The sequence below is a fragment of the Lissotriton vulgaris genome, chromosome 8, assembly GCF_964263255.1.
Source record: "Lissotriton vulgaris chromosome 8, aLisVul1.2, whole genome shotgun sequence".
Lineage (NCBI taxonomy): Eukaryota > Metazoa > Chordata > Amphibia > Caudata > Salamandridae > Lissotriton > Lissotriton vulgaris.
In genome coordinates, this window is record NC_141696.1 from 1,228,415,809 (window position 1) to 1,228,443,483 (window position 27,675).

General features: G+C 43.3%; 1 protein-coding gene across 6 annotated transcripts in view; it reads right to left on the reverse strand.

Annotated features, from left to right (window-relative positions):
• The window catches only part of FRY (FRY microtubule binding protein), a 674,187-nt gene that overhangs the window by 468,366 nt on the left and 178,146 nt on the right, over window positions 1–27,675 (reverse strand). The window contains exon 1 of one of the 6 annotated variants that reach the window (XM_086935134.1): window positions 22,412–22,451. The exons of 4 other annotated variants lie outside the window; for them this stretch is intronic. Coding sequence is in view for 1 of the 2 variants with exons in the window: in XM_086935132.1 (XP_086791258.1) it covers window positions 6,919–6,976 (58 nt within the window). In the remaining variant the exon portion in view is untranslated. Of the gene's footprint in view, window positions 1–6,918; window positions 7,050–22,411; window positions 22,452–27,675 lie in introns of those variants that run through there. One more of the 6 variants, XM_086935132.1, reaches the window with a different exon arrangement.

The following is a 27,675-nucleotide window of genomic DNA, read 5'->3' on the forward strand; positions in this document are numbered from 1 at the left end:
CCATATTTCCCCCTTTAAAACCAACTTTTGTTTATCAAAAGTTGAATACAAAATTGAAATTGCTACAGCAGATTCTCTGCTTTGCATTTCCCTCCGAATCTCATCCCAAAGAATATTCCTTGTGGGTGACTATCATATCGTCCATAGAACAAGACAATAATCAAACCTCAAACGTTCTAGACAAGCTGGCATCCTTGAACATAGCTCAGCTAACAAAAGACCATAATCTATAGTGCTGGTCACACCCTAGTCTGGATGCCCACCAATGGAATTTAACCACCCAATTCAGAAATCCTGCCTTAATCAGACAGATTACTTCTTAAGAGTCAACAAAACCAGCCTTTCCCATCCGCATATGGTGCCATGTCGTTGTATGTTATGTGCGGTTTCTTCCATCAAAGCAGTCTTGAAGGCACTTTCCATGTTATTAGGTATCTGCCCATCAATGTCAACAGAGAAAAAACAGATCCCAGAATCCAACACGTTCTTGGTTACAGCTTATTTGGGAGAACACCACGAACCATTGATCCCAGACCATTTTAGGACCTTGCAGGAAGTCCCAATTAGGTGCAGGTTGAAGTAAAAAATGGGCAGTCTTCGTTGAAACCTTCCGGCAAGCGTCTGCATCACCATAGAAATATTGCACATAATAATCGTATTTGCATGTAGAGCGACAGTGTCTGGCTACAACTGAAAGTAGTAATCAAATAACGAGAACTACAAAAAATTCTCTCATGTACGGTTTCTATTGTGCTTTCAGTATAAACTATTAAATAGCCCAAAGCATGTTTTAAAAAAAGTTATATTGATTTTTTGCGCAGGTTAATGATGTTCAGATCATAAAATTGCACACAAAACATGCATATTCAGTACCTTAGAAATTTGCAATATGGTCAGAATATATCTGTCCACCATAATTTTCCTGGCTAACACAATAAATTCATCAGAAAACAAAATCAGACCACTATTAAGCGGAGAGGTTGGTTCTAGAGTATGAGGTCATGTAGCCCCGGGATCCTATACATCTCGGGGAAGGGCCAATGTCCTCATGTGAAGCAACTGGTGTTATGTAAAGCGCTCCGATACCCGATTCGGGTCAAGTTCGCGCTATATAAAACTCCGTTAAAAAACAAACAAAAAAATCGTCATTAAGTATGCTATGATAAAAAAATGTACAGAAATGTATGATATCCTGTAAGAGTCACGAATAAAGAGTTTAAAAAAAAAAAAGTCTGTCAATGCTATTTCGTGAGTGTGGGAGGGAGAGTCGGTGTGAGGTCTCACCTGTAACATTAAATGAAGCAAGCATAAATTACTACATTGTGGCACACTATCACATCTATTACTCTCTGCTATTTTCAATGGTTCATAGTAGGCCTCCTGCGCAATGCTCCTTTCTTCACCCTGGACAGCGCCATGCTCTCAAAGTTGCCCATCTTTTTAGTAGGTTTTGCCATTATGTCTGGAAGAGGTGCAATGGAGACTTATATTCAATGCCAATCACTTTCTTTGCCAGTACCAGTGCTGAGTCTACAAATCTGGTGCCGGGTTTCTTTCCCTTGGAACAGGAAACAGTCCCAATATACAGCTGTTTGGGTTACCCAAGTTCTTCTTCCCAGTAAATGTTGCCTGCTTCTCAGAGACGTTTTAAGGCATGTGCAAAGTGGGCAATTACCCAATGTCCCCACCTTCCAGGGTGGGTCCCTGTGGAAAGTGACCTTTCTTGCTCACTTCTGTGTGTTTTTGTATCTTAACTTTTAAAGCATAATCCATTATGGTTAGCCAACATAGGGCTTGAATTAGCAATAAATAAGTAATAAAATTCAAAATTGTTTCAAACAAGGTCCTCCAAAATACTTCAGCAACTCAAAGTGGCTGTAGTTTATATTTTGTTAATTTTCCGCAGGCTTAGGTGCGGCCAATGGAAGACGTTGAATTGAATATTTTTAAACCTAGGCTACTGAGAAACTTTATGTATATGTTTTTCTAGTCACCCCTGTTCAGCTCTCGCCTCAGGTGAGTGTTCCACTTGTTCTTCAGTCCCTCCATGGTCACCTGGATCATGTTTTGCAGGGCCTTAGTGAATCAGGAAACCATCCACCTACCCTCACTTATCATAAACCACAGTCGCATTCTTCATATGGTTAGTTTGTGGTCTCATTATACCGACCCTATACGAAATGCCCCCAACAGTGTACCATATTTGAGGAATTACCCTGGAAGCAGCCCATGCTGTTCTCGCCTAAAGCGCATTTAAATGAGGAAAACAACTTCTGAGAGTGTTTTAACTTCACAGAAATTATAGTGATTACGCAAATTCAAAGCAATAAGGCAAAGCAGATTACTTTGGAGGCACTAAATGTGGTCATAGTTGAATGCAATATATACCAAGCATTGGCAAAAGCCAATAGGTCTGGTGTTGGTGGCCCGACTTCTCCAATTCTGGTTGTGTTTTGTCATGGCTTTGCAAAATGTTACTGTTTAGAAATGTGCCGGGGCGTCATCAATATTAATAAACAATCTGTTGCTACCGGCAAACACGTTTTTTTGTCTCTAAAAAACCCACACATTACCAGAGTACTTTCTGGCACTAAAGGGAACTACCATCTGTGAAGATGTGTTCCTTGGGAAAAGGCGCCATGCTGTAATTCATAAAGAAGCCAGCCAATGGCTGAAGTGGGCTGATACACTGTCCCTTAATGCATGCTGGAGTGGGTGGAAGAAAAATTTGAATAACACCAACCACAGACTAATGGATGAAGTTTGACTGAAACCACTAAAAGTTAAAATGTCATTCACACAATATTAGTAAAATCAAAAGGTCTTGGCTAGCACAGACCTAAAAAGGAAGGAAGGAAGTAGGGAGGGAGGGAGGGAGAGGGAAACAATGAAAAAGAAACAAAGAAGCAAAGAAAGAAAGAAAAAAGAATGAAAGGCAAGCAAGAACGAAGGCAAGAAATAAATAGAAACAAAGAAGGAAAGAAAAAAAGAAAGAAAGGCACAATAAGCAAGTAAGGAGGAAAGGCAAGAAGGATAAAAAGAAGGAAAAAAGAAAAGGCATGAAAGAAAAAGGCAAAGGAGAACGAAGGAAAGGAGGCAGGACAAGAAAAGAAGATAGAAAGAAAAGGGAAAATAGGCAAGGGAAAGAAAGAAGTAAAGAAAGAAATAAGGAGGGAAAGAACAAAACGTAAAAATAGGATAACTATTCTGAAGTTTCAAATTAACACAATCCCAAATGCTGTGAAGTAGTAGCAGCTAGAAAAGTAAAACACTACAGACAGAATTTACGACAGTATTGGCAGGAGATGGGATCTGATAAAGATAGAATGTGCATCAGAAGCATCCTGCTATCACATAAGGTTCTAAACACAAAGGCAACACTAATGTAATGATAAAGTCTAAACAAAAAAACTGGCACTGAAGGGAACTAGCTTGTGTGTGGATATGCTCCATGGGAGAGAGCAAAATGCAGTCGCTCAACGTGAAGTTAACCAGTGGCTTAAATAGGCTGGTATGCTGTAGTGGGTATAAGCAAAATGTGAATGACACAACGACAGACCAATGGGTGAAGAGAGGTGACTAAAAGTCACTATATGTACGTATATTATATATATTTCAGTATAATCAAAAGGTCTTGGCTTACATCAGACCTAAAAACACAGAATGGCACTCAAGTCAAATACAAACACACAAAAACACCTGTGCAGAAAACCATTAATCCCCATGAAAGGAACATAAAGAGAGCTCTGCTTTAGAGCATCTAGCCTGTTTATTGTTGATAGATGCTTAGGAATATGTAGTCCTGGGCCAAATTTTATTTGCACTGGGTACTTGGCTTAATGTTGGTCATTTTTTGTAGCAAAATGTACTCAAAATAACAGAAATTACACCATTAAGACACAAATTGGAAAAAATCTAACACAAGATGTACCGTTTTGGTAACTTTGTAACACGAGCAGCATTTCAGGTCTGTTTTTTTTTTACCCACGTGTATTGTTCGGATACATTTTGAGCACAAAACTTCAAATCCGAATGTGAGTATTGGTGTTTTGAACATGCACAGCAGTTCCTTTAATGTGGGAAGTCAACAACATTTAAGGTAGATTTTTTACCCGAGTGGACCATCCAAGTTTTTTTGCCCACACAACTACAAATCCGAAAGCAAGCAGCAATAGTTTAAATAAGAGCTACTGGAAACCAACAAAAAAAAAAAAATAATAATTTGAGATAAAATTTTACCTGAAAACACTGTTTATGGAATATTTTGAGTACAAGATGCATTTTGCATGATTACACATATTTTCATGTACTTTTGTATTCATTTAGCATAATTACGCTACAGCGTGTTATGTGAGTTTTGCACACCCCTTAACTGTAAGATGAACTAAGACAACAACAAAAAACTGCCTTTAGGTTTGTACACACATTAAAGGTTTGAAGAAACTAACAGCATGCCTCGCGAGGAGAATCAATGCACAGCTTTTATTCAATAAGGGAGGATCCTGTTCGATTATTCTCTCACATGCACGCAGATGCAAGGCCCAGTCTGCAGCACCACCTGATGCCCCACTATGCTGCAGCCAGGGTCGGATTGGGATCACAATTCGGCCCGGGCACTGACGAAAAAAGTGGCCCACATTCAAGAGGCGTGGCCCATATTTAAGGGGCGTGGCCCACATTCAAGGGGCGTGCCCTTTCATGAAACACCATTTGCACAGACAAGGAATGAAAGTGGGAGGATACTGTTCTTGCACACAACACAAGGCTAAGGTGACAATGGCCTACATGCTGAGCAACTAAAAAAAATAGCAAGGCCCCTTTCTGTCACAAAATTATTCTAGCCCTCCAGCACAGGAGCACCTGGAAAGCAGCAAAGCCCCTGCTATTACTAACCTACTCAGCCCTCCCCAGACCTTCAGCTCAGGAGCACATGAACAGAGGTAAGGCCCCTGCAATTAGTAAATTAATCAACCCTCCAGGCCTTGGGAAAATGTGCTGGCAGGGGAGCACAAAACACAGCTTTCTGGGTCATCCAAGGTAGCCAGGTAGCCAGGGGGGAAGCTGAGGTGAAGCTGGTGCATGGGAAGTGCCTTCCCAGTGTGTTCTGGCAGTTTGAGTATTTACCATTTACTGTAGTATTACCCTTGTACCTGTGTATGGTACCCTTTTGTAACTTGCACAAGTCACTTTTCTCTTGTAACACACTGTTTGCTACCTCTCACTTTTGTTTGCTTTAGATACTTGCACAAGTGCCACCATTGCCTACGTAACGTTTGTTCTTGTGCTGGAGTGTCTGCCATTAATTGCAGTATTATACCTCTACTTGTATTTTGTACACTTTTGTAACCTGTGCACATATCTCTTTTTCCTCCTGTAATGTATCGTTTGCTCCTCTTGTATTTTGGTTGCTCACTATTGTCACTTTTGATTCATGTAACTTAACGTTTGCTTTTGTAATTTGTCCACTTATAATTTTTTCCTCATGTATTATTACTGTTCCTAGTGTGAAGCGCTCTGACACCTTCGGGTAAAGCCCGCGCTATATAAAATCGCATAAATAAATAAATAAAACAAAAAAAAATCCAAACATAACCAGGCCCCCACAGCAAGACCCATTCTTCCTCGCCCACTATGCCCTGAATGTGAAGGGCTGTGGGCGAGGTGTTAAGACTAACACCGTTTCTGGGCTGCATGGGCGCCAGGGGGCCGAGGTGCAAATGGCTCAAAGGCCTGAGAAACACCTGGCCCCCCAGGGAGGCCGATTATTGCAAACAATCACCCCTCCCCAGCCCAGCCTCAGCTTGATTGCTTGGCAGGGCAGGGGTGAAGGCGAGCCCACAGCTGACAATCGCTGTCTGGCCGCACAGCGAGGCTGCTTTCATTTTCTCTGTCTCATGCACTCTGTGGGCCGTTTTTTTTCTCCCCTTTCCTAGTCCACTCTCTGTGGACTGGGACAGGGGAGAAAAAAACGGCCCACAGAGGGCACTGAGGCACCGGCCCTTCGGCCCATTCCCGAATGCCCGCCTTGCCAATCCGCCCCTGGCTGCAGCCATGCCGTCTAATGGCTCTCATCCTCCTTAAGCGCACCACAGTAACTTCAAAACACAACAATCCTAATACAGCCGCACCTGTGATCTTTCACATCAAGAGGAGAGGTGACTGGGCTTCTTGTGAGACTGGCTCAGCCTTCCATCTTACCGAAGTCAGGGAATTGAGTACCAATACGTTGGGTATTTAGAGCACCTATTACTTGCAGTGGTTAGAAGGAGCAGAGATAACACAAACTCACACTTACAACCAGAACATAAACTATGAACCACCTTAAAGGCACAAAATCACACAATTGATAATTACGATGTATTTCTATTATTTCCAGAGACTATGTGCAATATAAGAATTAATTTGGTTTTTACGCGGCACTTTCCGCCTATATATGTTACTTGGCACATTTGTATAGCCTTTGTTTTTCCCATTAATAATAGAAAGGTCAGAGATATCTACCTCAAAACATGTTCTAGCACCCTCTAAGTTCCAGCAGTTTCGATGCTGCTGCCTCCCGTGCCATAACAAAGGGACTGAAAGGACACAAGAGCATCCTTCAATGAAAGCGCTCTTTGTCTCCAGGAGATGCCACTTAGAATGCAGCGGTGCTAAGTCAACAATAGCGCTCTATCACTAGCTTGGGCACTCTGCACAATGCTGAATGTTTTTACTCACAGTTAAAGGGCCGGGGAAAAAACAAAACGCCAATGTGCCTGCTTAAACCACAGTGGCCGCTTTCAGGACAACCTTCATGTACACACTACACAGCAATGGCTCAAGTACTCCGCGCGTTCTTTTCACAAGTTATCTTGCACAACTGGCGCTAAAGTTATTCCAGTACACACACACTGGACGCGCGCGCAGGCGTTTACCTACCAAGGCCCTTAATGAAGCTGATGACGCGCGACCTCCCCCAACAAGCCGCAATCTCCATGAGGTTGGGAGAAGGGTGTCAAAAATCCAGGGTCTTAGAACTCCATGTTTAGGAAATCATCTGGCCGGGAGGTAGCCCGGTGCCCGGAAGCCACGGGAGGGTCGGAAGGAGTCATGCTCGCAGGGAAAGCGGCCGCAGCAGGCCTCCCTAGCCACGGACAGCTTCCCATAGCCACGCTACGGAGCAGGCCATTTTTAGCACGAGCGCACGAAGGCGGCCTGCAGCCAGCAGGAACTGCTCGGCTATATTTACCCACAAGTGCATGCTATGCTGACAGATGACAGAAGCCACTCCGAGGATAGGGCCCTGCCCACAAACTACACACACATACCACAACGCCTGACCAGGACAAGGCACCCTCGGTTTGTGGGCAGGCACCGAAGGCGCAGAGGAAATTCACACAGGGGGCTGGGCGGTCAGGGCCTCCACGTGCAACTACCTGGGACTCTGGGAGACGTCTTGTTCACAAGCGGAAACTATTTGTATATGGAAAAAGAATAAACAGAGCGAGGACGTGATCTGTGACAAGAGCGTGCGAGAAACCATCTGCCCTGGAGGGGAAAGGCACAAAGCACACCTGCTCCGGAGGCTGTGGCTAGTTAGTTTAGGCAGTTCAGTGAATTAATGGTGCCACATAGTGAATAATGTCACGAAATATCTAAGAATTCCAGCTGACATCACCAAACAAAGCAAGATTCTAGAACAGTGGTAATTAACCTGTGGTCTGTGGACCCCTGGGGTTCAGGCTCCTACCCAGGGGGCCCGTTACTGTGTAGCAAACAAATTAATTATTTCATTAATAAAGTATATATAAAGACAGAAAAAAAGGAAACAATTAAAACGATCTGTTAATGTGAGGGAATTCAAAACTGGAGGCTATAAATTAAGTTGGAGCAGTGAAAGTACAGCTAACAGAATAAGGTAAAGACAATGGATGACACTAAGTGAGGCAATGACAAAAAGAAAGCATGCATTAAGAGTAAAAAATGAAAAAATAGCTAGAGTTTAGCATATCTCTTCACCTTTAAGAATTAAGAAGCACATTTAGAAAAGCTCTAACTTTCCACTTAAAATGTAGGTTTTTTTGTATATTTGATAGTGAATTGAATAAAATATTTCCACATTTATTTGTTTCTTGTATAGTTGAGTCGTTATTTGTGCGCAGAGCTGGGAGCTGGGACTTCTCTTGTAGACCCAGGATTCAGTAATGTTTCAGTGAGGGGGAGGGAGATTTAGGGTATACAGAAGTCAAAAGGTTAAGAACCACTGTTACAGAATGAATGACCTCGGTGATGGTGAGATGCAGGCCTGGGTAGAGATAACTATTTTTTTCTACACTGGATGGTTCCTTTAAGTACCCATATCAGAGACAAGTATCCAACTTTCAGTCATAGGTGCATATACAGGGCCTTTAATCCTTCATAGATAAATAATGCGAATACAAAATGTGTTTAGTGATTAGTGCCAAGAAGTCACTCGGGAGGTAAAGAAGGGTTGAACAAAACAAGATACTATTCAATGTTGAAGTTACACAACAACAGAAAGTCAGACAGGTGGCTGGATTTTCCACATTTTGGATGAGAATGCGGTACGGAAAAGTTTTCCCAGTATAAAGGCAAAGGGTGGTATTATCAGCATTTTTAATGCTTTTCCCTATCCAAATTGCACGCCAATTTCTAACCGAAAATTCTTGGAGTACGAGTGAATTTCGGGTGGACAAAAGTCATGTATATCACTATATTTTAAGAGAGGGGGCTGAGGGGGAGGATTTATACACATAGTAAAATGTTTTCTGCCGAGACAAAAAGACAGAGTGGGAAATTGTGCGAATATAGGTTATCTCTAATAAGCAGCAAGCATAGGATATGCAAACGGAGGCGCGCGTCTAGAAGCCTGGGATTTTCTAAGTTATTCGGGTACGCTCCTGTGATTTTTTGTAAGTCACCCGATATTAGCACATTTCTGAAAATTGTAGGCAGCAGACTGACTCTGAGCCATACTCAGTCGAGCCCTGAATGTATCAGATTGTTCTAATCATAAAAGCATGCTGCTAGAAGATTAGCAAAAAGCAGCAATTGTACCTTTCTGTCTGTAACAAATGAAAATGTCTTAATTTAACTTGAACTAAGCAAAAAAACTTCTTATAAGAACATTTGGATATGCTACCAGTATTTCCCTTTATGTAGAAATTACGGGGGCACTCCTTCGCTGTCATGAGATCCAAGAGCCCGATAGCAGAATGAACATTCGAGGCCAGAGTGCCATCAATTTTGAGAAGATTGCCCATTCTAGAGATATGCAAAGACCCCACGGTCATCAGAAGCTGTAGCATTGCATTGGCTATTTAAAGAGAGTTAGCAAACTATTACAGTGCTTAATTATTGCCAGTGGTGTGAGGGGTTCTCACTTTTGAGGGGACGGAACTTATTTTTCACCTCAAACTTTGCACCAGAGAAAGAAATATAGGGCCAGAAAAGCGAGACAGAAGGAGGAAGGAAAAGACTAGAAAATATTTACAAGAGGAGAAAACAGAGACATGAACGAATCTGTATTAACGAGATAAAGAATCTGGAAGAGTAGGGTGGCTGAAGAAAGAGGCATGGTGTGGATTAAACAGACTAAACGGCCTTGGTATTCGGCAATTTAGGAGCCTGGCTCCTAAGAAAAAAAATCTATATATTTTTACAAATTAAGCACTATGGCTTCCACCTTCTTGCGTTCCCTTTCTTCTGATTTAAATGGAGCAGTATTTCCTTGTCGACTTTTCTCTCGTCTGCTGTCCTGATTTCAGTAGCCAACTCATACTAGTTATCTAAAGGACATGGCACAAGAACCAGGTTGCGGGTCACTGCAATGTTGTCTAAATCTGCAATTCTATCACACTTATCAAAGTGAACACAGTACCGCGAATGGATTCCTTATCCATCTGATAACATTGCAGACACTTAGCGATAACAAGCCTAAAGGGCAGTGCATAGTAGTTTTCCAAGACAATTGCAAGAACCCTGCAGTTAACTATAATGTTTCCTGAAGGGAACACAAACTTAAAGCACTAATAATCATAGCCACTGGAAATATGAGAAGTGAGGCTGCTGTATTTTTCTCGCATAATTTGTGATTTGCCAAATAATTTTTTTTCTGCTGCACAATCTGCAGATTTTAACAAAAAAAATGTCTAGCTCAAGCGGTTCAACATTTACTAGTAACACAGCAACATGTGTTGCCACGCTATGGAAGGCCCTTTGCAAAATTTGACTGGTCACCGTTCAGTAGATTATTGCTGTGCTTGGGTGTTAAACCGGTACTAATGAGGTGCAATCAATACTCAGTGTTAACAAGTGTGAAAATGACAAAATAACGAAGGAATACTATCACAAAATGTGCCGTATTACACTGCATCATTTGCCTTTTATTGATGCATAATTTGCTCAACCCTGCCAACTAACCTGGCCCTCCCCTTCTACATAATTCCAGTTGCCCTGTTTATAATGAAGAAATAATAGTGGAAGACGCTAACACAAATTTACCTATTTACAAAAAAGTTTTAATAAAAGTGAAATGTGCAGAATCTACATTTAAAAATGATGAATGTTGTATGCAAAAAATTGTAGAAGGCAACCACACCTGAAATCCAGTAATGATGTACACATTCTAATTATGGCTTATGTAAAGACACCATGATTATAAAATAAAGGCTTATTAATACTGAATTGTTTGCTTTTCACTTTAAAATGTTAGTTGTGCAAGTTGCTTTTCTTCTCTTTACTAAAGATGTTACAAGTTCGGAAGCTACTGTTTATTAGCGAATGAATAGACATTTGCTGTATTAGACGATTGATAGCGAGGTTCTCACCACAAAAGATGTAGACGAGAGGGAGGATGATTCATGTGAAGACGATATTACAAAGAAGAAAGCATGTGCCCACAACATTAAAGGACCCATGGTTGAAAGTTGGTTGTACTCTGATGAGAATATGGGGAGTAGACCTGTTCCCAAGATCGCGTTGAAATCTTATATTGGTCAACAAGAAAGTTTATTAATGTTGCAAACATAGAAAATGTCTGTTTATATTAGCGCGTGTTCCTAGACCAGGCAAGGCAGATTTGGGCGGAGGCTTTTATCCTTTGACACAGAGCAGTCCCCATTTTTCCATTCCTTCGACTATGAGCAGCTTCTCATTCTGATTCTTTTCTGGCTCTCTGAGAGGAGACTCTGTATTGAGTTTCCTGGACATCTCTTATGAGTAGGCTTAGTTATTTTCTGATCTGCTACCATCTGAACTGAGAAAATCTCTAGCTTATTCTGCTAAAGCTTAATGCTTATCCTCCTCTCTCATCAGGACTCTTCATGGGTTCCTGAACTGGCACATTTAATCCTTTCCGTATTTATCTTGACTTAGCTTATAAAAAGGGATACTTCTTAATGGAGCACGCTTATCGCACATTGTATTAATGCTCATTTTGAGTTATTGAATTCATTCACTTTATTACTAAATATTAATTTGATTGTTAACCTGCTGGTGTCCTTGGAAGAAGAATTTGTTAATAAAGATAATGAATACCTAAGAGATTTAAAATAAAACCCTTTAACTCAACCTAATTCTCTTTATTGATTGAAATAAGGAAATGATAATTGATCATTTCTATGGAGGTTTAATTTCGATGTCTCAGTTGACATCAAAGACCCATCGACCTGATGTGTTCTGGGTTCACATGGATGAGTAAGTGAAGAGTCAAACTCCTAGCTCCAGCAAAGATGTAAAAAAGCTTTCTATTTCTGCATACCATCAATGTGGAGACCGGACATCAACTCAGATAGCTTACATAATTCCAGGCACCAAGTGGAGCGGATATCCTCTTACTGGACTAGTGCTATGTAGAAAATGGGTTTTCGTCAAATCTGGAGATGCTCCAGGGGGCCGGGACTCTGCAAGACTGTTCATGTATCTGGAAGGGTAACAGACTATGCCCAACATGGCTGACATTTGGAGGCTCCCATTCTGCCAGGACATCTTCCAATATCCCTTCAGGCCAGGCCAGGCGTGAAACTATGCTTTACTTCAGCAACATATTCTGAAAGAGTTACTGTAGCTAAAGAAGAAGCATACATTACTTTAAAAGCAAACTCAAAAATGCAGGTAAGTGTCATGCATTGAGTCGCCAGGAGAAGGTAAGTGTCAAAGCTGTAAATCCTGGTGGTCCATAAATGCCAACCCGCTGTTGTATAAAGTCCGGCAGAACGGTTAGCCTTACTGGTTCCTGTCGGAGGGACATGGTTCATACATGCTCTTTTCAGACCTCCGTATGGTGTTCAAAGCTCGTCTTAAAGCAGTCTCGGCTGCCGAGGGGCTGCTACGGAAATGATTGCAGTTGCATTTTCAATTCATGATAACCCCAGATGACGTTAATGAAAATGGAACCTCAATATTCCTGGTTAACTCTTGTGATCCAAGCAAAGGAAAAAAAACAACCAAGCAGCAGCCAGGAATTCCATGCTCTAACTAATTGATGCAGAATTCCTGCTGCAGGACCTGCACGACATAACACAACAGGTCTAAGCACCCAAGTTATGCATGATGGGAGGAGGAGTATTAGAGGCCATAGGACAAGAGTTTCAAAAGCAAAATTTGCACCCGACACAGAAAAGTGGCAACTTCTGAAAGAGATTACAAAGGAGTGATATGCGTTAGGCACAGAGGAATGTGAAGACGTGGGATCCCTCGGTCAAATGACAGAGAATTTTCTATCTCAATACCAGCTGGAACAAATCTCCCACAGAAATATGGCACATAAACAACACCGTCACTATTTAAGAATAAAGATAGAAGAATATTTTTGTAGGAGTTAAACTGAGAATAGTGGTAACACATACTAGGTTATTGAAAAAGCAGGACATGCAACCACAAGGACAGACCTCCCATTGTAAGGGTTGCATGAGACCGCTAGTCAACTCATCAGAAAGGGTTAAATCATGAAATGATCACATTGGGCGGGTTAAGAAAACAGGTTTTCTGCTGTGTGAAATGCAGAAAACTATCCTAAGATCCCAATTCAGAACTCACATTTCTTCCCGCCATTAAACTCTAACACCTTGAAGCATTAAACCAGTGTGTAAGAACCTCCCGCCACTACCTTCATTTTTTAGGCATATGCTTACAAGCCGAGGATAACCACCATTACACAGGTTTTGATCTAAACAAAACAGAGCAAACATTTCTTACTTCTATTTCAGACTTTAAGTAGACCACAGAATAAAACTTTACTGACTCGGTAGACAATGGAATTACTTGGAATGGAAACACAGAGATGAGATGCCTGAACTTCAATAGTTCAGCCACATCTGTACTTTGTCTGTACTCTGACCTCTACAGTGTAAATCCCCTTTCTAGCTTTTATAGAGTATAGTCTGATAATGTACTTTAGTGTTCATATCATAGGCATTATCATGGGACTATCATGAGATTCTCAGCCTTCCCCTCAGTGTTCCTCGTTTGTGGGCCATGATCCAACAACTATGCTTGATCTACACTCTCTAACTTGGTTGTAAGTTGCCAAACTTATTACCAAGTGGTCAAATCTAGGAACAGTCATTTTTATTTTTAGCAGGTGGCTTTTGGTAGGGGGCGCATTCATTTCACTAGAACTTCACTCACACATCTACAGAACTCTATTTCTGTTGAAAATTGACGGTGGTGAAGAAATGTTGCAGCAAACGGGCATTCAATGTCTGTGGAAATACATACCAGCCACATGCTTTCAGAGCCACGCCTTGGAATGCCAAGGAGCTAGGCGGGCCCAGCTCTAGAATGGTTGGTTTGGGAGGGCCATGAAGGTAAAGGGGGTAACGCAGAAAAAATAATAGGATTGTAAGAGCTGCTATTTTCGCATTTTAAAATCTGTCCTTTTTTTATTCAATAACCACCACCCAAGGACCTACATACTTCACTTTCTTCCACTCAAAAAATCTAACTCCAGGACTTGCAGCTTTGAGGATGGGGAGGAACACCACTTGTCGGAATGGGTGCAATGCATATAAAGCACAGCAGGCTCCCGCCCATGAGCGGCAGAAGAAACTTTCCTGATACTCACAGGCTTCATTTTCAGCTGCTTTATTTTTGTTTTGTTTTTAAAACGTTGTCACCTGTGAACTCCAGAAAGATAGATTTTAAAAAAAGTATGTGAAGCACTAAGTGTTGTAAATGTGGACAACCCTATATAAAACAATAATACACAGACACATATTATTTATTCTCTCTTTACATATATAAATGTCTATGGGAATTCAAAATCCGTTTATGGATAAACATTTGAAATCTTTGAATAGAGTGCACTAAATTCCAGATACCATCATGGGATCTGTATGTGGCTACACATAGGATGCTTGGTGGAACCTGATCAAGGATTTTTCATTGTTTAGAAGATGAAGACCATTCTTGAGCACTATCCTAACATGGGTTTTTCATAGGTCACCCTAAAGTGTAAGTTTCTCAAAAATGTTTGTATCGAATATCACAAAACGTGGCATGCGTATACAATATACGTTGCTCACATCTGCACTGAGAAATGGTCAAAAGTACTTCCTCTACTTGAGAAAAATGTTAAACTTATTCAAAACTCAACTGGAGATTGGAAGTGCACAGAATCCACAAATTCATGTTCAGTGACTATGCGAAAAACATCATGCGGTAAACACTCCTAAGTGCCATTATCAATACTAGTTGGGTTAATAAACAGTTGAAATGTAATGGGCACTCCTTGAAGAAACTGGAACAAAGTTCTGTTCATTGACTACATGGGATACATGAGACTTAGCCTAATCAAATGTTACATTGCTCTAATGAACGTACATTAAGGTAAACTATAGCAGATTAGGTTTAACGTGCATACGTGGAACACCGAACTAGATCTGAACCTACTAATGTACACATTACCAAGCAAGTACATTTACACCAATGACTATACAGTCATAAAAAACAAATGGATATTATTACAGTTTCTGAAGAGCATCACTTTTGCAGGGTTCAATTTAGCATGAACCCAGTGAACTGGCCATAAAAGGAACCTTACTCATTCTAGAAAATAAAATCGGACTATACTAAACAAACCTGGAAAGCATACCTACTCAGACTTGAAAACACCGTACTGTGTGCAACATAACATTGCCTGTCATTGCTTTAATACCCATATTTCAATGGAGTTTAGTGCATCTTTGGTGTAGAGTACTAGACTTAAAAAGATATCTCTTAACAGTACTGAAACATGTCAGTTAAGGCACTTATGATCCAAACAACATATAATAATGCAGTACGAAATACCTATCTGCCTCTGAATTAACATCCAATATTCCACGATATAACTTTCCGTATAATCCAAGAATAGTGGTATAAGGTGGTTTCTTTTTAAAAAGCACCTCAAATGATGTGTCTCGCTACTTTTGAAATGTGTTCTTTTTATTGACTGTAGTCTACAGCAGTTTTAAGTTCTACTTCTATTGAAACCATTGTTTTCTCATTTTAAATATTTGATACTTTCTAAAGCGTACAGTGCCATTTTGCAGCGCTGTAAATAGGAAATGTTCCTAGAAGTGAACAAGGTGATACCCGTTTTATCAATCTCATGAAAAGGACATCCTGAGATGCCCCAGTTAATATTCCAGCAAGTGTCTTGTAGATTCCACATAGAACCCTGTAGAAGACACAACGCAGTTACATATCCCTCTACGTACACTAGGAGTTCATGTGAATTAAGTAGAATAATGTCTTTCTTCGACCAAACGTGAGAATGCAATATTTATTTTGCCCACATTTCATTTCAATGCATTTTTCATACAGTGCTTAAATTTAAGCGCAGCCTTACAGCAGGAAGAACATAAAACAAACCACATACATGGTCTATTGGATGAACATTGTTGCTTAATTTTCTCTGGAAGGTAAATATTTTTTCATATTGTTTGTTATATGATTGTTTTTGTTTCTTAGAGACCATGCGATTGATGGTTGTAGTGTCCTTTGTTGGAGGGGGAGTGTCGCTGGATACCCCTGCGATTCATTTATGCATAAAGTAGCAGATTTCCTCACAGGTGACTTCAGACCTCCCACAGGTACCTAAGGTAGCTCGGGTTATTTGTGTTATTCCTGATTAAAAACTAGGGCGAGCTAGCAGGGCTGCATTCTCCTGTGAAGCACTGAGGAAGAAGAGGAACGCTTATCTTTAAGTCCGGAATGGATCAAAGAGGGGAAAACAAATTCAAGGGAGCAGTGGCGTAACGAAACTTGAGGGGGCCCCCCTGCAAAGCACATGGAGGGGCCCCCCTCCGCGGCCCACCATGCTTCCTCCGCGGGGCGGCATCCTATTCCTTAGCGCCCTTTGCCCAAGCCTTCCATTTTGCCCAAATATGCCAACCTTACGGAGTCGGCTGTCCGACAAGCTCTAAATCAGGCACTAAGCTTTCATAAGACCTGGAAGCCGCACAAAATGCAGGTGTGTAACTTGTTTATTCTGGCAATAAGTCATCGTGGTCATTTTGTGGTAGAGTATCTAGCATAGCAATGCCTTCCTGGCCTAGGCTCGCTACCATCTCATTCTCTACAGTCTGCCTGCCGACAGACTTTGGCTTACGTGTGAAACCATTTGTATGGCACTAAAGGGTTGTTGACATCGATATTACATGCCGAATATCTATGCAGACCCAGGATTGTAAGATCACAGTCCGTTACCCTTGTTTGTGTAATAGCACAATGCCTGGACAACAGTACTCTCATGAGGACTCCAAAGGCTACTGTGGGGAATCCTACTTTCAGACAAACAATTAGGAACGAGATAGAATACAATTTTAGGAAAATGATGAGTTGACCTGTGAGGTGCTACGGACAAGTCACTGAATCATACATTAATCATACATGCTGCTACCCAAGTTTATGAATATCGAAAGCTAGTGCGCCAGTCCGTCATGATTTATGAAGTCAAGGTGCTGTTATTTACAATTAAACGCTGTTTTGCCATCACTTTTAAACAAAAGTTGTTTTTTTTTAATGCGTCTTATCGATTCTGATCAAAGTTGCAGTTTTGACACAAGGACATTTCTCTATTTTAAACATTCTGCAGCTTACCGTGTACCATATACTGTTATCAAAATTTTCAAAGCGTCATGCCCAAGAATTCCCCAGTTTATTATTTCTGCTTCAGTTGCATGCATGTGTTGGTGCCCGTCCTCGCGCGCAGCAGCGCACCTGGAAGGACCTCATCAGCTTAACATTCTTATGAAGAGGTTCTGCGCTGGTAAAGCAAAAAAAACCCTTGACACAAACATGCACTCACCAGCATGTAGACTGTGACCATCGGAACTCGTGGCTGCTCGAGCTTAGATTACATACCTCAAAATCACTTGAGTAGCCTTTCCAATGAGATAGGGAAGAAAGCAAGCACTGGCAAATGCCATTGAGTTAGACTTGTGTTTGCTGAAAGGTTTTAAGAGGCTTCACTGGCCTACAGCAGGGTTACAGCATGAGAAGCTTCCCTAACACGAGGAGCAAGAGCAAGCTAGCAGACAATAAGTCCATGCAGTAGAGGTGGTGGAAAGTTTCCTCTCTCACCTTCCCCCACCACCCCCCTACACACACACACACACACACACACACACCAGGTAGAACGCAGATGGCAGCAGTGCAGTCAGCACTGCCTCCTATACTGCCTTCACTGTATGCACCACTGCCTACGCTATTATCTGCACTGTATGCACCACTGCCTCCTTTACTGTCTTCACACCGTATGCAGCACTGCCTCCTATACTGCCTTCACTGTATGCACCATATAATTTCGCTACAATGTATGTATCGCTGCCTCCTATGCTATGTTCACCGTATGCACCACTGCCTCCTACTGTGTGTCCTCACTGCCAGCCAGCATCACTGCTTATCACACGGTGTCCTCACTGCATGCACCACCGGCTGGCATACTGTATGCACCACTAACTACTGTCTAAGAAGCCCCAGAGAAGAGAAGCACCACTCCGTGAAAAACAATTTTAGAAGACAGAAGAGAAGATGCCTTTTACAGGTGCAATGAACAAGGCTATGTCAGTAACTCCGACGACAGACTGGTCCATATCCAATCAATGCACAACAGTGATGTTTTTTAGGGAGAGTCCTTTTAGGGGTTTCTGAGCTTTGAACTCGACTTTTGGAAATAGTTAGGAATTACATTTTCACTGAATACATGCAGAAGAGGGGAAGGGACGGAGATTCTAGAATCCCCCTGTCTGTGATTCTACCATTACTTTATACTCTCCTTCCTCCCTGCTCTGCTCAGTGACTGACTGTGTGCGCGCCGCGCGCACGCATCATCCCCCTCCCCCACCCTCGCTCCCCGTCCTGCCGCCATTTCATCATCGTTGACGTTTTGAATTTAAATTCGAGACTTTCGAATCGACTGTCGACTGAGAAAAATAAACTCAGAAAAAAAGAAAGTGCTCTGCTCATGCTCAGGAGTCTGGCCGAGTCAGCCAGCCAGGCTCAGGCTGGCCCCGGGGCACGGGCACCATTAATTGCGCACTTTGCACTGCATACCAGAGTGCCCACAGCTCGGGCCATCAGAGTGACCGTCACCTCACACAACCTGAACCTCCCTACCCGGCCCCACAAACTGTCAGACAACCACCAACCAACGTCGCGCGGCGCGCCAGTGCCACTCTCACCATGATGATATCATCTCCCTCGGCCTCCCCCCATCCTATTACAGGACCGTAACCAATGGAGGAATGATAGTAACTGTGATATAATAACCCAGAGACAGTTCACTGTTCACACACCCACCGACGACCACGCTATGACCCCCTGCCTTCCGTTCCAACTTCCAATCTTATCCTGACCTAGCCCTACTTTTGCTCGCCTGCTCCCCTCCACATTTTCAGTAAAAAACGCTCTCCTCTCTTATGGGCCGCTAGTCCCACAATCAAGACTCGTCTTTGCATTCTGGACTCGGAGGAGAAAGGCCGTGTGCACCCGGCCCCCATCAAACCCAGGGCCACAACCCCAAAAGGGCAGAGAGACGAGGCCTGCCCTGGACTGGAGCAACGGATCACCCCGGGGCCTGGGACACTCAGCGGTCACGTCACGGGACAGTCCATCGATTGTATCTTCTGAAGAGTTATGGTTATCTTTAGAACACTCGTTACGTTAAGCCACCACGAACCGCATTGCAGCCACCCAGAAGAGACATTAAAGTATCCTCCACCACACCGCGGCTTCGGCTAATCACGTTATTATTATCACCTTGAACAAGAACAAGCCACACACCGCGGCTAATCGCGCCCAATACCACACCTCACAGTCACCCGTCCCGCCCATATATAAATATGCCCCGGCCCGTTCGCCATTGAATTAATTGCCCAGCGGCAGCCAGCCCATTTAAAGTTCTTCTACCAGCCAGTCTGCTCGGTGCTCGCTCTTTTACACACCATGACATCCTGAATGGCAATGCGCCACACCCGGGCCAGAGGAGGCTAGCTAGCCAGCTGCCAGGCCCAGGGGCAGGACACAGAACTCGAGGGCAGGGCCGGGGGCCGCCGGGCAATTTAAATCTGGACAGGATTATAAGGCCCTTCTTACTAGGCCCCGCAGCAGGACAGGTCAGTGACAGTGTCACTGTCAGGAGTCAGATGTGGGTGCCGGCAGGGTCAGGACTGGGACAAACTTACTTGTCTTCGGACAGTCTGTCTGCTGGCGGGGCGGGCCTGGCTGGCTTTTGTCTTCTTCGTAAATCGAATCGATCTCTTGTAAGTTGTCTTGAGTTGACTATGGCTATGGGCGGCTGCTTGGCCTGGCTCCTCTTGGGGTGGGCGGGCTATGCGCGCCCCTGGCCCCTGATGCCACACCTTGTGTTAATTGCGCCGGCGGCGATTGCGCATGTGCTGTGTGTGCCGACAAATGTAGGGCAGGGCATCATTGGTCACCTCTACTCAGTAACTCACCAGCCAGCCAATCAGTCCTGCCCCCAGCCCCCCCCCCCCCTCGTACCCCACGACACGCGGCACGCGCATACGCGGCGGAAATTGGAATTGAAAGTGAAAGAATTAAGACTAGTCAGCCAGGATTGGACAGGACCGACTGTTGCTGGGAGTAAACAAAAGTGTGCGCGCCGCGCATCTCCACAGTCTGTCCGTCCCCGTCCCGCCTGGCCTGATGATTGATCGATCGATCGATCGATTCAGCAATCAGCACCATTACAATTCCATTTATATTTTATTTGCATCAGAGAGTGCCGTGGCGTGCCACTGCACACTGCTGCAACAACAACCTGCCACACACTGCCGCGTACTTGCACCCTGCCCTGCTGCATCATCGGACAGACGGCCGGGCCCCGGCCCCCCCCACCGAAATTCGGACTTTACTTTACTGTCTCTGTCACTGACTTGACTCGAGTCGGGCGGGGTGGGGGCCCCCTGCCGGCCCGCCTCGCCTCGCCTTCTGTTCCTAGTCAAGAACAGAAGAGAAGTCACTCACTACGGATGGCCAGGGCCCCGGCGGCCGTGCCGGGGGCCCCGGCGGCCGTGCCGGGGCCCCCGGCCGGCCGCGCCCCGCACCATAATAAAGATGAAAGAGAGACTCGCAGGGGGCCCGCTGGCTCCTGTCGGGGCCCCCGCCGCCATGCACAGCCAGGTCCGCCACCATTTCAATCTCGCAGCAGGGGCCCGGCCGGCCCACGCTGCTCCTTTTGTCACAGCCCTACTACTGTGTGTGCGCAAAGAAGCATGTTACGTGAGGGGCCCCTGGGGGCCCCCGGAGCCAGTGGCCCTCGGAGGCCCCCCCGCAATGCGGGGGCTGCGGGGCCTTGTGTTACGCCCCTGCAAGGGAGGATCCTGACGCTAGATACAGGGCAGGAAAAAGAGTGCGTGGCTCGAAGCCCAAACTTTGTACAATGAACTTGTTTTAAAAAAAAATATATTTATGGATGCAAGTCTGATGAGAATCAATTAACACTGCCAGCATCCTTGTCTGACTGAAAATATCACAGATTAGAACTCAGAATCTACTGCCCCCATGTGAAGAGAGTTTCAGACATCTAAAGATAACAGGTGCATAAAGGTTCACTAATAGTAAGTTTGCACTTAAAAAAAATGTTAAACCTTTTTCTGTTAATTGTTCTAGAAACATTTAATTTCATGGAGCGATATTCCCTCCTTCACCAATTTTGGGTTCTCCTTATTCCCACCTATGTACAAAAGTACTATTCACCTTGATAGCAGTACATTTCTGATGGTGTCCAGGGTGTGAATCTTTGTGCATGTCTAAATGTAGGTGTTTACCTACTTTGCACACCGTCCACATGTTCAAATGCCCACTCCCCACACCTCGGAGAGGATTTGTTCATAAGTGATATTACACCACAGGGGTACAGTATTACTAAAGCTTCCAGTTTTCCATTTTTACCAGTTTTCCATTTTTACAGATGATTACAGACAGAAAACTATCTATTTCCTTGCCTGTGTTTATTTTTGAACATGTAGAAATACGGAAAATAAGGGTTTTTGGATGATACTCACTACTATCACTCATGAGTGTTAGGCCAAATGCTGTACAGATTGACAGGTAAGGGAGGCACACGAAATTCTGATAAAGCTTAATTATATAACTGCAGCATTACAGCTGTTTAAGCTGTTCTGTGATGCAAGTGGTTTCAAATGACTGTATAGTACTGTAAATGACTAAAACCCACTGGACATTCAAACATAAGCAAACATTTGTCAGTGAAATGTGTAAATATATCTACTGCAGCATCCTTTTTTTACACTAAGCACAATATAAATATGGATAAACATTCATAAAAATGAACCAACATTAAATATGGATAAATACGGAGGGAAATGTTTTTAAAAAATGTATTAGAAATATTTTCACATTTAATAGTCTTGACTTTCGTGACAATTTATGTATACCCTTATTTCACACTAATTCTGTATAACGTACACTTTGCAGAAAACTGTTCTTCATCTGCACAACACCACTGCGCATAGAAAGCTTCCTTAGAGGTAAACTTTCAGTGAAAAATTCTCGATACGTTTGCAACAGTGCATAGGAAATCGAAAGCAAAAGTTAACCTTGCAGAGAAAAAGCTGTATACATTTCCTAAAATGCCCCTGTTCGATTGCCGCCAACATTACCTGGCTACCCAATTAACAGCAGCTCGCAGAAAAACTGTGCACAGGTGAAAGCAGACCTGATAAAACTGTGCAGAGAAAAAAAGCTGCGCACGCCCAAATCTTAGAACCAGACACGCAAATGGCTTTGTGAATCGAGATTGTACGAGGCCTGCGGAGGCCCAAAGGCAGTTGTCTACTGCCACCTGGAAACGCGTCATTCTGTGGTAGAAAAGGGCGCACTCGTGGTTCCCAAGTATATAACCGCAGACGCGTCATCGTTTAGGTAATGAGGCACCTACCTGCATCCCTCGTCAGACCCGTCCCAGCCAGCCTGCTCTTTAGTCTAAAGCAAACACGCCGGCCGCAGTAGCAGTGTTTGACTTCAGTAAATAATTAATGGAGAACCCGGCGTGTTTAGGACATGACATCATTTTTGGGACGTTTCCTCTTTCTTGTGATGAGACTGCTAATAATAGCCGTGTTGTGACCTGTGCTGGAGACACGTTTCCCTGCACTTGCAGTCATTACTAAAAGTTTCCCATTGAAAGGCCGACCCCAGCGTAAGAGGCTGTTGTAGGAAATCCTGACATCTTTCAACGATTACTGTGAAAGGGCCCGGCAGCGTTACTGACCTTTACTGTTTGGAAGCAGGAGCTGATTCTTAGAGCAATACAGAACTACTGAAAACTCGTCGAGATGTCGTTCATTGCACGGGAAACGCGGTGTAGGTTGGCAGGCCCAGCTGGGCTGCACAGCCGAGATGTCCGCAGGCCAGGCGACCTTTAAATCCAGCTTTTATACTCAACACAGGTACACTAAAACCATTAAAGGAACGCACACAAAATATGGGACGGAAAAGTCATGTGGGAAAAAAAAAAACGTTCGTAAAACATGCAAGACCACACCCTGGACAACATAGGAACTCAGTTGAAAGCCATTTGGGGAGTGCAAATGAATGCATTTTAATCATACCAACAGTGATCTGCCCAGCACACGCCCACTTTTTGCATCTAAAGACTACTTTTATGCAAATCATAACAAACTGGTAGCACGGGAGTGTAACAATGGCAAATAGAGAATAACGCGTGGGTCACTCAACACAACAACAACAATAATACATTTGTAAAGCGCAGGGTCTCAAGGCGCTAGGGAGGGCTGCCACTGATCGAAGAGCCAGGTCTTGAGCAGTCTTTTGAAGGCCAGCAGGTCCTGGGTCTGTTGTAGGTTGGTAGGGAGAGTGTTCCAGGTCTTGGCGGCGAGGTGGGAGAAGGATCTGCCTCCGGCGGTGGTTTTCCGGATGCGAGGGAATGTGGCGAGGGCGAGGTTGGCAGAGCGGAGGTTGTGGGTGGGGGTGTAGAAGCGGAGTTTGTCGTTGAGGTATACTGGTCCGGCATTGTGGAGGCCCTTGTGTGCGTGGATGAGGAGTTTGAAGGGGATCCTCTTGTCGACGGGGAGCCAGTGCAGGTCTCTCAGGTGGGGTGTGATGTGGCTGCGTCGTGAGACGTCGAGGATCAGTCGTGCCGCGGCGTTCTGGATGCGTTGCAGCCGCTTCAGGAGCTTGGATGTTGTTCCTGCGTAGAGGGCGTTCTCGTAGTCCAGTCTGCTGGTGACGAGGGCATGTGTGACGGTCTTTCTCGTGTCGGAGGGGATCCATTTTAAAATTCTGCGTAGCATTCGGAGGGTGTTGAAGCAGGACGCGGAGACGGCGTGGACTTGCTTGGTCATGGAGAGGGCGGAGTCGAGGATGATCCCTAGGTTGCGTGCGTGGTCGGTGGGTTCTGGGGCTGTTCCTAGTGAAGTTGGCCACCGGGAGTCGTCCCAGGCTGACGGGGTGGAGCCGAGGATGAGGACCTCCGTCTTGTCTGAATTCAGCTTCAGTCTGCTGTTCTTCATCCATTCGGTGACGCCCTTCATTCCTCTGTGGAGGTTGGCTTTGGGCCAAACCACCCACAGCTTATTGCTCAGGATTTATCATTATTCCAGGGCTCAACATCTTGGCTAGACTGAGGTGCAAGCCTGCCAATCAAATCCCTGGGCCCAGCTATTTGAAAAGTTATTTCAGAAAAATAAAAATAGTAGAGGAGATGACAAACTACAGAAAAACTATCTACAAAAAAAAGAAAAGGGGAGAAATGAAAATACTACGCTGAAGAGTTGAAAGGGTTAACAAAGGGAAAAGAGATAGAAGAGTGAACCCGAATATAGCAGATCAAAAGGAAATAAACAAAAACAGAAATGGACATTTTGAAAATAAGAAATATATAATACAAGGTATCCTCTAGGCCAAGGATTCTAATCCCAGTGCAAAAGCTATAGGGGGTAAATGCATCGACTGGTGACGCGTGTGCAAACGTGTTACTGCTTGTGCACCACTGCCAATAACATTGAAATAAACCAGCTAGTTAGTGTACCTGCTGCAGAGATCAAGGTTTAACTTGTAAATCCTTTTCCAATTTTAATCGTCCGAATTAACTAGCTCCCTCCCAGCAGTGCACCAACAGCTTAACCTTTATATTAAAATTCCCAGACTTAAAAAGAAAAACCCTAAAAAGCAAACAAACTATAATATTTACGGCTAAAAATGAACCGATCTTTCATGAAAGGCTACGTAAATTCCAATCACACTACACCCATACCCTTTGCAACATCTACCCAACAATTAGGGACCTCTATTCAAGTTGCTGGCCATGCCCTTTGACCTCAAGCCGTCACACTGGTTATTGATACTGCGGACCATCCACGTTTCTTCCTCTTAGCACAGATGTTTCTGTTACTGCAGTTTATCCAAATGAATCAAGTTGCGATCCATTAGGCTTTTTATGTGCCTTCAGATGACAGACAGTCTTATTGCACAACAATTTCAAACAGACTGTCCAATAGACTGTCCGATCTTGGTCTTCAGGTGAACCCAGTGTTGGAGCCTTGCTGCGGTGGTCCAATCGATTTTCAGGCCGTCGACTCGTTTTTAGGTCTTTTGTAAAGAGGACACATCTAGATCAGACTATATTGCTTCAAAACTTGGCATCAACTGATTTAGTATTTTTTTTATACCAGAATTAGAAAAAGACAGAGACCGAGTCTGTATTTGCAACTGATATTCAACCCAATTTTTGTCCAAGTTCCATTTATACTCCTCTTTGGTAGCACACTATCCCAACTGTCCATAGACTAAAAGAATATGTTGAAAACAGATCAGGTACAATTTTGTTCATGAAGTCCGCTAGAGAGAGCAGACAAGCATCACCACACACCTTCATTAAAAAGTGTGCATTGCTCAGGAATACTTATCAAAGATAAAGAGGTTCAAGTATATTCTCTTTAAATTGTAGAGGCAAACCTCTCTGGTGAAATTTGACATTATTTTGTAATATAAAGATTGAAATCTACTTAGGAGGCAACATGATAAAACATCTTGGGAATGCAAAGATAAATGGTGCACCTTAAACAGAAGAAAATGTTAATGGCTTGTTTGAGAATTCTCCTAAAATTTCGCCCACAAAGGGGCATGTTTCCTACTACATTCATAGGAGATCAATATGCTTCCATCTCGTGCTCGCAAGTGACTATATGGGGGAAATGTATTCATGTATTCAACAGTAGTGTTTTATATCCAAAGCAGCAACCTGCACTTGCTACCACTGACGTTCTGTGCCAGATTTCGTGTACTCGTTCTGTATGGTCTAGATTTCGAACATCTTTGCCTTGTTACTATAAAAAATAAAATATTGTAGCCTTCTGCCTCGCAACGGATAAAAATGTAAGAAACACTCTTGAATTAATTTATCCAAATTTGCTTTACTACTACTTTTCATCACTATATGGCCTTGGAGACTAAAAAAACGGGGACGTGTCTATGCTACCGTAGTAAATCAATACATTTCTAAAATGAGCCTGTTGCTAGATCACAGGATCCCTTCCTGGAACTGTTGTGAGTTCAGTCAAACTCACTTTTATGGTACAACCCATCCCTAAAGAAAACATTCTGAGTCGGACTGAGGCGAAATATTGCAGCCTCCGGGAATAAATCTTGTGAATAAATCTTGTATATATCGATTGTTATTACCTATAAGTAGGCACTTTTTTAAGATATACATGGCTTGAAGGACATTCAACTCAATAAAGTCAAAAGTCGGCAAAGGTAACATTTGATTCAGTAATTCAATAGACAAATACCTAATTGAAAGAAATCCAATATCATCCTTCTGGTACCATATAAAGCCATGTACTGTAATTCCTCATTGAAAAAATTATTATATAATAAAAAAGCATCTCCATTAACAGGCAACTGATTTTGTATCAATCGACATTTTACAGCACTAAGCTTAATGTCTTTTACAGTGTTGGAAATATAAGTATGAGATGCATAGCTACAGACTTTTCTCTGGATCCTGCTTCTGGATATTTGATGCACCATCTCTGTCTTTTTGGGGTATTTCCACAAAAATTACCAACTAACCTTTCGCTCCTGTCATGCACACCTGCCTGACCCTAGTTGAAGTCAGAAACAGAAGCTTCAAAATCAAAGAATTCCTTCACCATGAGATTTCTGATTAGTAGTATCACATAATCCAGTTTCTTTCCTCTCAGACCATTGCCCAGTATTAATTTCTGCTACACTGTAGACTGCCTACAGCCTCATGTCCCATTTCGCTCTTCTTGATCACACACAGAGGTCTGGGGCACTTTTGACTGTTTCTCATCTAACAATCACAGAATGTGACAGTGGGTATATTGACATTAAGATGAATATCTTTTCATATGCTGTCCCCCAAAGAGCACCACGCTTACAAGTTGTATTCAACTGCGACACAACCCCCTTGTTCTAATCATTCCTATGCCAACAAGACCCAGATTTGTCTAAGGCGATCATAGGGCTTAGACTGCCGAGAGGGGAGGGTTGGGTTAAGTTTGGAATGTTTAGAAAAATGGACTTGTGTGAGTACTTGAATATTCAAACACTCTCAACCACCAGCTGGGCGTGGAGAAAACCCATCCGATTACAAGGGGTGGTGGGGTCTACTTTGTTTTCCTAGCACTACCTTTGGCAGACAACTACTGGCTCCCATTCACAATGGAAAAACTGGTTCAGTGCACTTTGTCACACCACAACCTGCATACACTCAGATCTATTTCCGAATGGTCACATTCTTTCACATGTGAATGATGCTCGGATCATGAATGCCACATACATGGACCTTTTCGTACTGCAATGCGTCCATAGCGCACTGCGGGCCCAGGTTCCCCCATATCCCCTGGCCCCAGAGTTTTCCTACCCTCGACCTTGGTGATCACAGATGCTGAGGGAGGGAGGTTGGTTTCCAAAGTGTACCTTGCAAGCATGACTCTGCTGCCACCACCAGAAGAGAAACTTAGAGACTCGGGAATACGAACTGGGACGTCCCCTGACCGACAACATTTGGTATTACTGTTGCAGCCAAACCCACCTCATCTCATTCAATCACAGACACAAACTAATGAATTATAAATTCTTATGTAGAACATACATCACACCTAGTTTATTCACTAACAAGAATTGACCCCATAAGAACCTCTAGCTGCCCTA